The sequence below is a fragment of the Hyperolius riggenbachi genome, chromosome 12 (assembly GCF_040937935.1).
Source record: "Hyperolius riggenbachi isolate aHypRig1 chromosome 12, aHypRig1.pri, whole genome shotgun sequence".
In the NCBI taxonomy this organism is placed as follows: Eukaryota; Metazoa; Chordata; class Amphibia; order Anura; family Hyperoliidae; genus Hyperolius; species Hyperolius riggenbachi.
This window is the reverse complement of record NC_090657.1, coordinates 95,062,953-95,078,735: the sequence shown is the minus strand read 5'-3', so window position 1 is coordinate 95,078,735 and position 15,783 is coordinate 95,062,953. Positions and strand designations below refer to the sequence as shown.

At 48.1% G+C, this 15,783-nt stretch overlaps 1 protein-coding gene across 16 annotated transcripts in view; it reads left to right on the top strand.

The window, feature by feature from the left end:
* The window catches only part of LOC137542461 (bactericidal permeability-increasing protein-like), a 353,798-nt gene extending 340,587 nt beyond the window's left edge, over positions 1-13,211 (top strand). For 14 of the 16 annotated variants that reach the window (XM_068264385.1, XM_068264382.1, XM_068264386.1 and 11 more), the window contains one exon: positions 13,141-13,211. In XM_068264385.1, coding sequence (XP_068120486.1) covers positions 13,141-13,191 — 51 coding nt within the window. In that variant the 3' untranslated portion in view covers positions 13,192-13,211. Of the gene's footprint in view, positions 1-3,476; positions 3,607-13,140 lie in introns of those variants that run through there. The other 2 variants (XR_011025439.1, XM_068264374.1) reach the window with 2 other exon arrangements.
* Positions 13,212-15,783: the final 2,572 nt, after the last annotated feature.

Below are 15,783 nucleotides of genomic sequence, written 5' to 3'. Positions count from 1 at the left end.
CCCCTGGCTACATATACTGGGCATATATACCCCCTGGCTACATATACTGGGCATATATACCCCTGGCTACATATACTGGGCATATATACCCCTGGCTACATATACTGGGCATATATACCCCTGGCTACATATACTGGGCATATATACCCCCTGGCTACATATACTGGGCATATATACCCCCTGGCTACATATACTGGGCATATATACCCCCTGGCTACATATACTGGGCATATATACCCCCTGGCTACATATACTGGGCATATATACCCCCTGGCTACATATACTGGGCATATATACCCCCTGGCTACATATACTGGGCATATATACCCCTGGCTACATATACTGGGCATATATACCCCCTGGCTACATGGACTGGGCATATATACCCCCTGGCTACATATACTGGGCATATATACCCCTGGCTACATATACTGGGCATATATACATACCCCTGGCTACATATACTGGGCATATATACCCCCTGGCTACATATACTGGGCATATATACCCCCTGGCTACATGGACTGGGCATATATACCCCCTGGCTACATATACTGGGCATATATACCCCTGGCTACATATACTGGGCATATATACCCCTGGCTACATATACTGGGCATATATACCACTGGCTACATATACTGGGCATATATACCCCTGGCTACATATACTGGGCATATATACCCCCTGGCTACATATACTGGGCATATATACCCCCTGGCTACATATACTGGGCATATATACCCCTGGCTACATATACTGGGCATATATACCCCTGGCTACATATACTGGGCATATATACCCCTGGCTACATATACTGGGCATATATACCCCTGGCTACATATACTGGGCATATATACCCCTGGCTACATATACTGGGCATATATACCCCTGGCTACATATACTGGGCATATATACCCCTGGCTACATATACTGGGCATATATACCCTCTGGCTACATATACTGGGCATATATACCCCCTGGCTACATATACTGGGCATATATACCCCCTGGCTACATATACTGGGCATATATAACCCTGGCTACATATACTGGGCATATATACCCCTGGCTACATGGACTGGGCATATATACCCCCTGGCTACATATACTGGGCATATATACCCCTGGCTACATATACTGGGCATATATACCCCCTGGCTACATATTCTGACCATATATACCCCTGCCTACATATACTGGGCATATATACCACTGCCTACATATACTGGGCATATATACCCCCTGGCTACATATACTGGGCATATATACCCCCTGGCTACATATACTGGGCATATATACCCCCTGGCTACATATACTGGGCATATATACCCCTGGCTACATATACTGGGCATATATACCCCTGGCTACATATACTGGGCATATATACCCCCTGGCTACATATACTGGGCATATATACCCCCTGGCTACATATACCGGCCATATATACCCCTGCCTAAATATACTGGGCATATATACCCCCTGGCTACATGGACTGGGCATATATACCCCCTGGCTACATATACTGGGCATATATACCCCTGGCTACATATACTGGGCATATATACCCCTGGCTATATATACTTGGCATATATACCACTGGCTACATATACTGGGCATATATACCCCTGGCTACATATACTGGGCATATATACCCCCTGGCTACATATACTGGGCATATATACCCCTAGCTTCATATACTGGGCATATATACCCCTGGCTACATATACTGGGCATATATACCCCTGGCTACATATACTGGGCATATATACCCCTGGCTACATATACTGGGCATATATACCCCTGGCTACATATACTGGGCATATATACCCCCTGGCTACATATACTGGGCATATATACCCCCTGGCTACATATACTGGGCATATATACTCCCTGGCTACATATACTGGGCATATATACCCCCTGGCTACATATACTGGGCATATATACCCCCTGGCTACATATACTGGGCATATATACCCCTGGCTACATATACTGGGCATATATACCCCCTGGCTACATGGACTGGGCATATATACCCCCTAGCTACATATACTGGGCATATATACCCCTGGCTACATATACTGGGCATATATACCCCTGGCTACATATACTGGGCATATATACCCCCTGGCTACATATACTGGGCATATATACCCCCTGGCTACATATACTGGCCATATATACCCCTGCCTACATATACTGGGCATATATACCACTGCCTACATATACTGGGCATATATACCCCCTGACTATATATACTGGGCATATATACCCCTGGCTACATATACTGGGCATATATACCCCTGGCTACATATACTGGGCATATATACCCCTGGCTACATATACTGGGCATATATACCCCTGGCTACATATACTGGGCACATATACGCCTGACTATATATACTGGGCACATATTATTCTCCTGGCTACATATACTGGGCATATATACCCCTGGCTACATATATTGGGCATATATACCCCCTGGCTACATCTACTGGGCATATATACCCCCTGGCTACATATACTGGGCACATATACCTCTGGCTACATATACTGGGCACACATACCCCTGCCTACATATACTGGGCACATATACCCCTGGCTACCTGTTCTGTGGACATCTCTACCCCTGGCTACCTGTTCTGGGGACATCTATACCGCTGGCCACCTATTCTGGGGACATCTATACTGCTGGCCACCTATTCTGGGGACAACTATAGACCTGGGGCTACCTATTTTTGGGGAACCACGTCAGATTGAGTGTATTTTGGAGAACTGCTGCCAGGTGAGAGGTGTCTACCATATTAAGATGGCATTCTACCTATTTATGTGAAATGCTGTCTATTTATGTGACTCATGACTGCTGAATTTGTCTTGTTGGGGGCCTCATGATTGCTGAATTTGTCTTGTTGGGGGCCTCATGATTGCTAAATTTGTCTTGTTGGGGGCCTCATGATTGCTGAGTTGGTTATGTTGGGGGCCTCATGATTGCTGAATTTGTCTTGATGGGGGGGGCTCATGATTGCTGAATTTGTCTTGGAACATGTTGGAAGGTACATACTGAGGGAGGGTGGGTGAGCGTGAGCCTGCTAACCTCCATATACATTTGGCTCCACCATAACCACGCCCACATTTATTATGTGACCACGCCCCTTTTTGGCGCGCCGCGCACTTGACTTTGGGGGACGCATTAATAGTCTTTGTCCCCAGGCGCTGAAAACCCTAGCTACGCCTCTGGGAGATGGCCCCCTTCTCCACCGTCCGCATAGCTCTCCCTCTTCTCTTCTCTGCGCTGCTCCCCTCCGCAGAGAAAAAAAAAAATCAGCTCAGCTGGGCGCCCTTAGGAACCCGGCGCCCGGGGGCACTTGACCTACCCTGACCCCCCCCTAGCTCCGCGCCTGAAGGAGATGACACGTGTAACACAATTGGTAATCTCTGCTCTTAAATGTATTTCTTTGCTTATATCTCTGCAGCATTTTCTATTGCTGGGAGCTGATATTCAATATGGATAAATCATCGGCGTCCACTTGGTAAAACTGGTTCATTCTATAATAGACTGACTCTGCGATGGCTGATGCTGAAGACTTTGAGAGAATAAAAGAAAACGACCACATCATAAAACTCAATGCTCATGTCATATGTCTCCACTATGTATATATGTCTCAAGTGTATCTGTTCCAAGAAGAATACATATACCCAAGACCGGACATAGCACTAGGCACATTAGCATGAGTCTCCATTGTACCTAGAGGCATCCTGGAGCACACTATATTGAAAGTTTGGGGCCCCAATTCTCTACAGATGCATTGCTCTGCCGTTGCCTAGCGATGCATCTGTACAGCACTATGGCCCCCGAACTGTCGCCCTAGCAAACGCATCCGATTGCCACTGATGCACAGGCTGGGGATAATGGTCTGCCACTTGCTCAGCTAGTAATAAAATATGGCATATGGGGTATCATTTTAACTGGGAAGGGCACAGGTATTCACAGTTATGTGTTTTATAACTGTGGGGTGTGTCATGTGAAAATTAGGATGGGTGAAAAAATGAAAAAAATTAGATTTTCTGCATTCACCCATAATATATAGGTAGAAAAAAAACAACGTTTTGTAAAAAAAAATAATACCTTTTAATGGCTAACTAACTGCATTCACCCATCATTTTTCCCCATAAAATGACTATACAATACTGTATAATAATAGTTTTGAGAGAAAAATATTAACCAAAAAAAGCCTAAATTATACTGAAAAAAAACAAGATCTATATAATTAAGATTAGAGTTGGGCCGAACGGTTCGCCTGCGAACGGTTCCATGCGAACTTCCGTGGTTCGCGTTCGCGTCCCACAGGCGAACCTTTGCGGAAGTTCAGTTCGCCCCATAATGCACATGGAGGGTCAACTTTGACCCGTTACATCACAGTCAGCAGGCCCAGTGTAGCCAATTAGGCTACACTAGCCCCTGGAGCCCCACCCCCCTTATATAAGGCAGGCAGCGGCGGCCATTACGGCCACCATACCATACCTGTTCTGTTCAGTGAGCCCACTGCATACCTGTTCAGTGAACCTGCCACTGCATACCTGTTCTGTGAACCCACCACTGCATACCTGTACTGTGAACCCACCACTGCATACCTGTTCAGTGAACCTGCCACTGCATACCTGTTCTGTGAACCCACCACTGCATACCTGTTCAGTGAACCTGCCACTGCATACCTGTTCTGTGAACCCACCACTGCATACCTGTACTGTGAACCCACCACTGCATACCTGGTCAGTGAACCCACCACTGCATACCTGTTCAGTGAACCCACCACTATATACCTGTTCAGTGAACCCGCCACTGCATACCTGTTGTGTTCAGTGAACCCGCCACTGTATACCTGTTCAGTGAACCCGCCACTGCATACCTGTTGTGTTCAGTGAACCCGCCACTGTATACCTGTTCTGTTCAGTGGACCCGCTACTGTATACCTGTTCTGTTCAGTGAACCCGCCACTGTATACCTGTTCTGTTCAGTGAACCCGCCACTGCATACCTGTTGTGTTCAGTGAACCCGCCACTGTATACCTGTACTGTTCAGTGAACCCGCCACTGCATACCTGTTGGTTTCAGTGAACCCGCCACTGTATACCTGTTCTGTTCAGTGAACCCGCCACTGCATACCTGTTGTGTTCAGTGAACCCGCCACTGTATACCTGTACTGTTCAGTGAACCCGCCACTGCATACCTGTTGTGTTCAGTGAACCTGCCACTGCATACCTGTTCTGTGAACCCGCCACTGTATACCTGTTCTGTTCAGTGGACCTGCTACTGTATACCTGTTCTGTTCAGTGAACCCGCCACTGTATACCTGTTCTGTTCAGTGAACCCGCCACTGCATACCTGTTGTGTTCAGTGAACCCGCCACTGTATACCTGTACTGTTCAGTGAACCCGCCACTGCATACCTGTTCTGTTCAGTGAACCTGCCACTGTATACCTGTTCTGTTCAGTGAACCCGCCACTGTATACCTGTTCAGTGAACCCGCCACTGCATACCTGTTGTGTTCAGTGAACCCGCCACTGCATACCTGTTGTGTTCAGTGAACCCGCCACTGTATACCTGTACTGTTCAGTGAACCCGCCACTGCATACCTGTTGTGTTCAGTGAACCTGCCACTGCATACCTGTTCTGTGAACCCGCCACTGTATACCTGTTCTGTTCAGTGAACCCACCGCATCAGTGCGCATACCTGTGCAGTTAAGTGAACCCACCTACCTACGTGAGTGCACGCAGTGTGATATACCACTCCGTGCATACCCGATATGGACAAAACAGGTAGAGGAAGAGGTAGTGCCAGAGCCAGAGGAAGGCCACCCGGCAGGTCTTTGCGAGGTCGTGTAAATGTAATTTCGTGTGGACCTGGCCCACAGTACAGTGCTCGGAAGAAGGCACGTCCCATCACCTCCCAAGATTGTCAGGACGTGGTTGAGTATTTAGCGACACAGAACACCTCATCTTGCTCAGCCAGCAGCGCTACTACTAGCACCACTTCCGCTGCATTTGACACTTCGCAAGAATTATTTAGTGTTGAAATCACTGATGAACAGCCATTGTTGTTACAGCCAGATGAATTTTCACCAGCTCATATGTCTGAGTTACGCGGCAACACTATGGATGTAACGTGTAAGGAGGATGAAGGACCTACTGATGGTGCATGTTTGGATTTGTCTGAGGCAAGCGAAGCTGGGCAGGATGATTACGATGATGACGATGATACGGATCCTCTGTATGTTCCCAATAGAGGAGATGAAGAGGGGGACAGTTCAGAGGGGGAGTCAGAGAGTAGTAGGAGGAGAGAAGTTGCTGAAAGAAGCTGGGGCAGCTCTTCGTCAGAAACAGCTGGTGGCAGTGTCCGGCACCATGTATCGCCACCTATGTACAGCCAGCCAACTTGCCCTTCAGCATCAGCTGCTGAGGTCCCCATAGTGCCCACATCCCAGGGTGTCTCAGCGGTGTGGAAATTTTTTAATGTGTGTGCCTCAGATCGGACCAAAGCCATCTGTTCGCTCTGCCAACAAAAATTGAGCCGCGGAAAGGCCAACACTCACGTAGGGACAAGTGCCTTACGAAGGCACCTGGAGAAAAGGCACAAACAGCACTGGGATGGCCACCTGAGCAAAAGCAGCAGCAGCACACAAAAGAAAAGTCACCCTCCTTCTCCTCTTCCTCCTTCAGGTGCATCATCTGCTTCTGCCGCTTTCTCCCTTGCACCTTCACAGGCACCCTCCTCCACTCCGCCTCTGCCCTTGAGCGCTTCCTGCTCCTCTGCCCACAGCAGCAGTCAGGTGTCCGTGAAGGAAATGTTTGAGCGGAAGAAGCCAATTTCGGCCAGTCACCCCCTTGCCCGGCGTCTGACAGCTGGTGTGGCGGAACTGTTAGCTCGGCAGCTGTTACCATACCGGCTGGTGGACTCTGAGGCCTTCCGTAAATTTGTGGCCATCGGAACACCGCAGTGGAAGATGCCAGACCGCACTTATTTTTCGAGAAAGGCCATACTCCAACTGCACCGTGAAGTTGAGAGGCAAGTGGTGTCATCTCTTGCGAAGAGCGTTGGGTCAAGGGTACACCTGACCACGGATGCCTGGTCTGCCAAGCACGGGCAGGGCCGCTACATTACGTACACAGCCCATTGGGTCAACCTGGTGGTGAACGATGGCAAGCAGGGCGCAGCGGACCAAATTGTGACACCTCCACGGCTTGCAGGCAGGCCTCCTGCCACCTCCTCTCCTCCTGCTACATGCTCTTCGCTGTTCTCCTCCTCCTTGGCTGAGTGGCAGACAGTTCTCCTCTCCAGCTACACAGCCCCAGCTCCGCAGGGCCTATGCTGCATGCCAGGTACGACGGTGTCACGCCATCTTAGACATGTCTTGTCTCAAAGCGGAGAGTCACACTGGAGCAGCTCTCCTGGCTGCTCTTAAGAAACAGGTGGATGAGTGGCTGACCCCGCACCACCTGGAGATAGGCAACGTGGTGTGCGACAACGGCAGCAATCTCCTTGCCGCTTTGCATATGGGGAAGCTGACACACATACCCTGCATGGCGCATGTCATGAATCTAGTTGTTCAAAGATTTGTGGCAAAGTACCCTGGCTTAGCGGATGTCCTGAAGCAGGCCAGGAAGTTATGTGGGCATTTGAGGCGGTCTTACACAGCCATGGCACGCTTTGCGGAAATTCAGCGGAAAAACAACATGCCGGTGAGACGCCTCATTTGCGATAGCCCGACTCGCTGGAATTCAACCCTACTCATGTTCTCCCGCCTGCTAGAACAGAAGAAAGCCGTCACCCAGTACCTCTACAACTACAGTAGAATGAAACAGTCTGGGAAGATGGGGATGTTCTGGCCCGACAACTGGACACTGATGAAAAATGCATGCAGGCTCATGCGGCCGTTTGAGGAGGTGACCAACCTGGTGAGCCGCAGTGAGGGTACCATCAGCGACTTAATTCCCTACGCTTACTTCATGGAGCGTGCTGTGCGTAGAGTGGCGGATGAAGCTGCGAATGAGCGTGACCAGGAACCGTTACGGCAGGAACAGGCATGGGACCAATTTTCATCAGACCCAGCTGTTTCCTCAACACCTGCGGCAGCACAGAGGGGGGAGGAGGCGGAAGAAGAGAAGTCGTGTGCAGAAGACGAGTCAGACTCAGAGGATGATGAGCAAGGTGTTTCTTTGGGGGAGGAGGAGGAGGAGGGGACGGCGGCAGGAAAACACCCGCAGCAGGCGTCGCAGGGGGCTTGTGCTGCTCAATGTTCCCGTGGTATTGTTCGCGGCTGGGGGGAGGAGGTTGACTTACGTGACGTCACTGAGGAAGAGCAAGAGGAGATGGAGGGTACTGGATCCGACTTTGTGCAGATGTCGTCTTTTATGCTGTCCTGCCTGTTGAGGGACCCCCGTATAAAAAACCTCAAGGGGAATGAGCTGTACTGGGTGGCCACACTACTAGACCCTCGGTACAGGCACAAAGTGGCGGACCTGTTACCAACTCACCTGAAGGTGGAAAGGATGCAGCACATGCAGAACCAGCTGTCAACTATGCTTTACAATGCCTTTAAGGGTGATGTGACAGCACAACGCCAGCAAGGTACCACTGCCACTAATCCTCCTCCCGTGTCCACGCAGTCAAAGACAGGACGCTCCAGCGATCTCATGGTGATGTCGGACATGCGGACGTTCTTTAGTCCAACGCCTCGCCGTAGCCCTTCCGGATCCACCCTCCACCAACGCCTGGAACGGCAGGTAGCCGACTACCTGGCCTTAAGTGTGGATGTAGACACTGCTGTGAACAGCGATGAGGAACCCTTGAACTACTGGATGCGCAGGCTTGACCTGTGGCCAGAGCTGTCCCAATTTGCCATCCAACTTCTCTCCTGCCCTGCCGCAAGCGTCCTGTCAGAAAGGACCTTCAGCGCAGCTGGAGGCATTGTCACTGAGAAGAGAAGTCGCCTAAGTCACAAAACTGTTAAGTACCTCACCTTTATCAAAATGAATGAGGCATGGATCCCGGAGGGCTGCTGCCCGCCCCAAGACTAAGTCAGTCCCCGCACACACAGCATCTCTGCCTGCACGCCGTGTGACTGGCTGCCTGGCCTGCCCCAAGAAGACTAAGTCGCTCCCAGTCCCTCCACACAGCATGTCTGCCTGCAGGCCGCTTGACTACTTTCTCCGCCACCACCAACAGGGTCCGGGACTCCAGGCGGATTGCTGAATTTTTTAGGCCGCTGCTAGCAGCGGCCACTGTAATAATTTTTCTGGTGCGTGTACATGACTGCCTAATTTTTCTGGCTTGCACTGCGGGCAGCTGCAACAACAAAAGAAAAGGCATGTACATGCGCCCATTCCCCTTCGTGATCATTACCTTGCCGTGGTGAAGGGGCTTGCGTATCACAATGAAGCAATGACCGGCGCCTAGATGAGTGTCGGGGGGCACACAAAAGATAATAAGGTCGTTGCTTCATTGTGGTCAGACCAAATTTGATCAGCTGGACAGTCACTGTTCTGTCATTCAGCTACATCAGCCAGGCGACCATATGGGCTGTAAAGCCACCAAAACCTGCACTCTCGCCATGGTGCGCACCAGTCCAGCACGGCCGTCACTACACAAACAGCTGTTTGCGGTGCGTTACACGGTGAGTTTGGTGTGTCAGTGTGAAGCAGTACCTTAATTACAGTACCTGATTGATGTATACACATGCAAGATGTTTTAAAGCACTTTAGGCCTGTCATTTAGCATTTAATGTGATTTCTGCCCTTAAAACGCTGCTTTGCGTCAAATCCAGATTTTTCCCCGGGGCTTTTGGCGTGTATCCCACTCCGCCATGCCCCCCTCCAGGTGTTAGACCCCTTGAAACATCTTTTCCATCACTTTTGTGGCCAGCATAATTTGTTTTTTTTCAAAGTTCGCATCCCCATTGAAGTCTATTGCGGTTCGCGAACTTTAACGCGAACCGAACGTTCCGCGAAAGTTCGCGAACCTGGTTCGCGAACCTAAAATCGGAGGTTCGGCCCAACTCTAATTAAGATAGCATAAGTACTGCAGTTACTGCTGTATCAAAAGGATACAGCTAAAGTGCCAAAACTGTCAGGGACCTTAAGGGGTAAAAACTGTGGAAAGCGAACCAGTTAAGGAATGTGAGCTTATATAATGAGAGAGGATCATTCACCCAGTTCATCCGCAACTAACTGTGGGTGGGGTCTGGGACTTCCGCCTCCTGAGTATCTCTCTCCTAGCGTAGAATCCCAATAGATGTAGGAGGAGCTTTTTAGAACTGGAATATACTCAGTTGTCCATTTTACCTAGTAACCAGATCTCTGGAATTAACTTAATAGTAGAGGAAATTAAGTCCCTGACCACATCCACAACTCCTTTCCAGAAGGGAAAAATAGTTGGACAGGACCCAAAATGTGCATAAACTCACACAGATTTCCAGCATTGTCTCCTGTAGTGTCAGACTACATCAACCTATGCCTGGCGTATAAATCTGTGCACAAAACATGCCCTACCTACATCTCGGAACTTGTTCACAGGTATACACCAGGTTGTCCCCTCCGGTCTTCCGACCTTCACTTCACTTTCCCACTCTCACGTGCGCCTGCAGGATTTCTCAAGAGCCACCCCCACTCTCTGGAACTCCCTACCACTGCCTATCAGACTTGCTCCCTCCTTCAACACATTCAAGCAAGCTCTCAAAACCCACCTCTTTAAGATGGCCTTCCCCGTCCCTACCACACAGTAACTCTCTACTGAATATTTATTCCACAGCCCTACCTAGTGTTTCAATCCCCCTCCCTTTACATTGTAAACCTTTGGCAGGGTCCTCCCTTCCCTAGTGTGGTCTACATGATCGTGTGCTCCTTTCCTATGACAGCCTCGTACTTGTACAACTGCGCCGACCTAACCAGCCCAAAATCGCATGATCATGTATCTTGTACTCTGTTTGCCTTGTATAGCTTTGTCCTATGTTACGTCTGTCATCTTTGTATCATTGTATATATTTATTGTCCAACACTACGTAATATGTTGGCGCTTTATAAATACAATAAATAATAACGAGTACAAAGCTAGCTGTGGCTGTGCTGTAAACATTAGCAGGTTACCTCTGGAACCTGATCTAATATTGAGTGATGCAAGGTAGTAGATTGGATTGACACACCTCCCAACATTTTGAGATAAGAAAGGGGGGCACTTAAAGCCAATTTAACCCCGCTTCTAAAAAAAAGAAACCAGATACTTACCTAAGGAGAGGGAAGGCTCTAGGTCCTAATGAGACTTTCCTCTCCTCTGCCGGTGCCCTCGGTGCAGCGCTGGCTCCCCCGTTCAAATCCCCTGCCACGGGGGACTTCGGAAGTCTTCGGGAGCCGAGTCCTTCCGAAGACAGGCGGCTCCATACTGCGCATGCGCGATAGCCAATAGAGGGCGCTCACGCATGCGCAGTGTGGAGCGGCCCCTCTTCGGGAGTACTCGGGCTCCCTCAGACTTTCCGACGTCACCTTCGCCGGCAAAAGGAGCAGTATTTTACCAATTTAGTCAAATACTGATCCCGGGGACAGCGCAGCACAGCGGGCACCGGGAGAGAAGACGGAAGGCTCATTAGGAGTTAATATATGTATTTTTCAGCAGAAAAATACATATATTAACTCAGAACTGTACATCAATCTTGAAAAAGACTAATGAGGAAGAAAGAGGGACAGAGGGATTTGGTTCCCAAAGAGGGACTGTCCCTTCAAAAGATGGACAGTTGGGAGCTTTGGATTGATAAGCTTCTACACTCTGCAGCTAATGACTCTTGTAGCTGTATGCAAATTTTCTAGGCTGCCAGTAAACCACAGAGTACTAGTGATGGTCATGTCTAGGAAAACTCATGAAGAAGCATGTGATCAGTTTGGTTGGGTCTCTGATTTGCTAGTCCTGATCCATTAAGCCATATCTATTTGCTGCACGTGAAGTCATTGCGGCGGACGTCACACAAGATCTCCTAGCACTTGTCTTCTGTGCCCCACACGGCTAATAAGTGCGCATAGCGTGCATACGCCATGTACGCATTTGGGCGCCCCCACGGTGTGAGTTCAGGGGTGAAACTAGAAATCACTGGGCCCCCCTGCAAAACTTTTGATGCCCCCCACATCCCCCTGGCTTTCTGCACAGGAAAATTGAGAACCATTGTTATTCAATTGGCTAGTGCACACTTGATTGCATTTTCCCCATGCAGATAAAAACAGACAGCAGTACACAGCACAGAAAGGGGTAGAGAGGATGGGGCTGGGTGCTGTACATAAAAGCCTGCTGCATACTCAATAGGGAATGTTTACAAATCTTTGTCTTCAAAACTTTGTATGATTCGTTATCAGTGGGCTGTGCAGATGCAGTCTTTAGAACAATTGTGCAGCGGGCAGAAGGTTTTTCATCTCCATGCCCTTAGTTGTCAGTCTCTCAGGACAGGGAAAAGAAACTTCTCCCTCCACGGGGCCCCCTGTGGCTTCAGGGCCCCCTGCGGCTGCATCCCTTGCAGGGTCTCTTGTTATGCCCCCGTATAAGTTCCAGACGTCACATGCCGACCCTGGATATCCGCCTTTATTGACCTTATTAATAATGGCGTTTGAGATGCTGGAACATTAATGCACAGGTGCACCTTCCCCGCTCCGCCTATGGATGCTGATTAGCCCAACACTAAGTGCCACCAGTTTAAAAAACTCCTCACTGCCTTCCAAGCCTCACGGGGGTGCTTTTACACACTAAGGCTACAACCAGGTATGTCCATCTATTTTTTCTGGGATTTTTTGTATATTCATCTTTCTAATGGTATTATCACTTTGTATCAAATGGCTGCCTTCTAGACCTTATATAGAACACCTTTATCATACCATTTAAAGTGACATTACCCTTATGATACCCGGAAATTGGTACTGCATCTTCGCTTCAAGAACATTTAATTGTATGTATGGTGCTGAACACTATACATATAATTAGATACAGAGGCTGTTTCTTACTTAAACAAAGCCTCACCCTCTACTGATTATTCATAGTACTGTTTATTATGTAAGTTTTGCATTTTTTATTGGGACATTGTTTTAGTGTGTATGTTTTGATCCTCTTAGTGCTCCTGTTATAGCCTGAGGAAGTGGGCTGCGACCTGCGAAATGCATTAGGTTGGAGCCACCAATAAAGTGAACTTTGATATAATAAACTGTGTAGTCTTCTGGGGAGGTAAGTCTTCCGCTACCTCCCTTTTTAAACAGTTTTTAAATTGTTTTACCCTATACTGGTGCCTCTGTTAAATACCGTATATACTCGAGTATAGGCTGACCCCCCCCCCCCCCCCAACTTTTACCTAAAAAAAGTTATTCGCTCGAGTATAAGCCGAGGGTAAGAAATGGCAGGTGGAATTTCAGGGTGAATCTTGCCTATAAGTCCTGTAAATAAATGCCCCTATAGAGCAACTGAATGAAGAGTGGAGCATAGGCAGAGTATAACTAGATAGAATTGGCACTACATTTACACAGTTCTATTACCATATGCTATAAGTTTACTCCTGGGTCTATTGCGGGTCACTTTACATATAATAAGAGATAATGTAAGGTGGAATAATGGCTGTATCGTCCCCCTTGTAATGGATGAGTGCCCCCACTATGCACAAATGTAACCCCCACCGTAGACACAGCAGAGCTGTGCATCAACGGCTGTGTAAAACGTCTCACCCACCATTCTTGTGATTGATACCCACACCAGCAGTCTTCTCCCCACCGTACAGGTTATGGATGTGTGCCCTCATGTGCATGCCATTCAACTCACTGATCCGCGCTGTCAGGTCCTCTAACTTCCGCGCTCCGGGTTGGGGGGGGTGGTGCTTTTTATATTGAGAGCCATGCTTGCCATTCACACTGACAGAGCCGCACTCCGGGTCACTGCAGCACCATGGCCTTCGTATAACAGAGCGGTGAGTGATTCTAACGGTCTGCGCTGCACTCGGTTCCTTAGCCTGCCAGTCCCGTCGCATCTCTGACTTGATCCCTCTAGTGAGGCGCCACTAGAGGGCGTCATAGCAATGAGACGGACTGACAGACTAAGCAACCGAATGCAGCGCTGCGCAGACCGGTATAATCACTCATTGCTTTGCATATGTGAAGGCCCATCCCCCGACCCGGAGCTCGGAAGTTAAAGGACCTGACAGCGCGGATAGTGAGTTTGAATGGCATGCACACAAGGACACACATCCATAACGCACGGTGGGGAGAAAACTGCTGTTGCGGGTATCAAGAATGGCGGGTGGGGACAAAACTGTTGCCGCGCAGCTCTGCTGTGCATATGGTGTGGGTGCGCTTTTGGGACACTTTTTTTGGGCCCAAAAATTCAGCTTCTACTCAAGTATATACAGTACGTTGTTCTTGATGTGCTAAATCAGAGCTTTACAAATCTATCAGCTTATTAAACAAATCACATGCTTCTCCATGAGTTCTCCCAGACATGACCATCACTACAGAGTACCAGTCCAGGCTTACATCAAAGTGCAATTTCAGTTTCAGTGAGCTTTGGAAATTTAAGGTGGCTGCAAACTAAAATAGAAAAAATATTTTTCATTATAACATTCAATTGGAAACAATCATACAATAGTGATACGTTTGTAGTACATTTTAATAAAAGTGGAAATTCCAGAAGGTGTAATATCCATTTTTGGGGTGAGAATATGTCTCATTGCCCGTTTCATCTCTGGAGTTGTTCTTTAATCCATGCTATGAAACAAAATGGGGCCATTCCTGCTTCCTGATCCATCGTTTAAATGTTCTTCTTTTGTCATTTTGTCTCTACTTACAAAACCACTAGATGGCAGCAGGACACTATCTTATAATAACTTCGAGTCACTGATTGCCCAGCAAAACTCATGGTGAAACAGAACTCTTATGCTGGGAATACACGATGCGTTTTTGCGTTCGTTTTTGCCGTCGTTTTCGCTTTCGATCGATTCTACTCTCGATTCACTGCTCGATTCCCCTCTCGATTCCTTATCTTTTCTTATCAATTACATTCACTTGAATGAGGAGAATCGAAACGAAAGTAGAATCGACCAGATCCAACAGGTTGGAATTTATCTATCGAACCCATCTATCTAAAGTAAAAACTTAACGTGTATTCCCAGCATTAGGATTGTGTAATGCTGGGAATATACGGTTGGTTTTGTAGCCGATTAGATGGTTTGATAATTTCTGACATGTCCAATCTCCCTTTCGACTCTTTTGCCGCTCGATTTCTGATAGAAGTGAATGGAAAAAGATAAGAAAAACGAGACTGAAGATGAGAATCGAGAGCTGAAATCGAGCGGCAAAAAACGATCGAGAGCAGAAACGCACGGCAGAAACGAACCATGTATTCCCAGCATAAGGGGCTGAAAGGCTTCAACAAACCTACCTATTAAAATGCTATGTAAAGCTCACGTTTTTTTTTGTTTTTGTTTTTTTTTAATCTAAATCTAAAAGCTGCAAAATTATTTTGACAAACTGGTCAACAAAACTGATAAACAGAAACGTCAGTACGAGTACAAATGAGAACTGTGAGCCACTCAGTCGTATTTCTGTGTGTAATTTTTAATAAATCACATCCCCACTCAGAGGGGTGCAGGTGCCCCCATTCTGTGCTGCCCGCTGTCTCCTTATTGCTGCCTCAGATCAGCGCTGCCACTGTCCCCGCTGCCTTCCTGTCAGGCGCTTCATTGGTGTGCATTGGGTGCAGGGGACACACCACTTTTA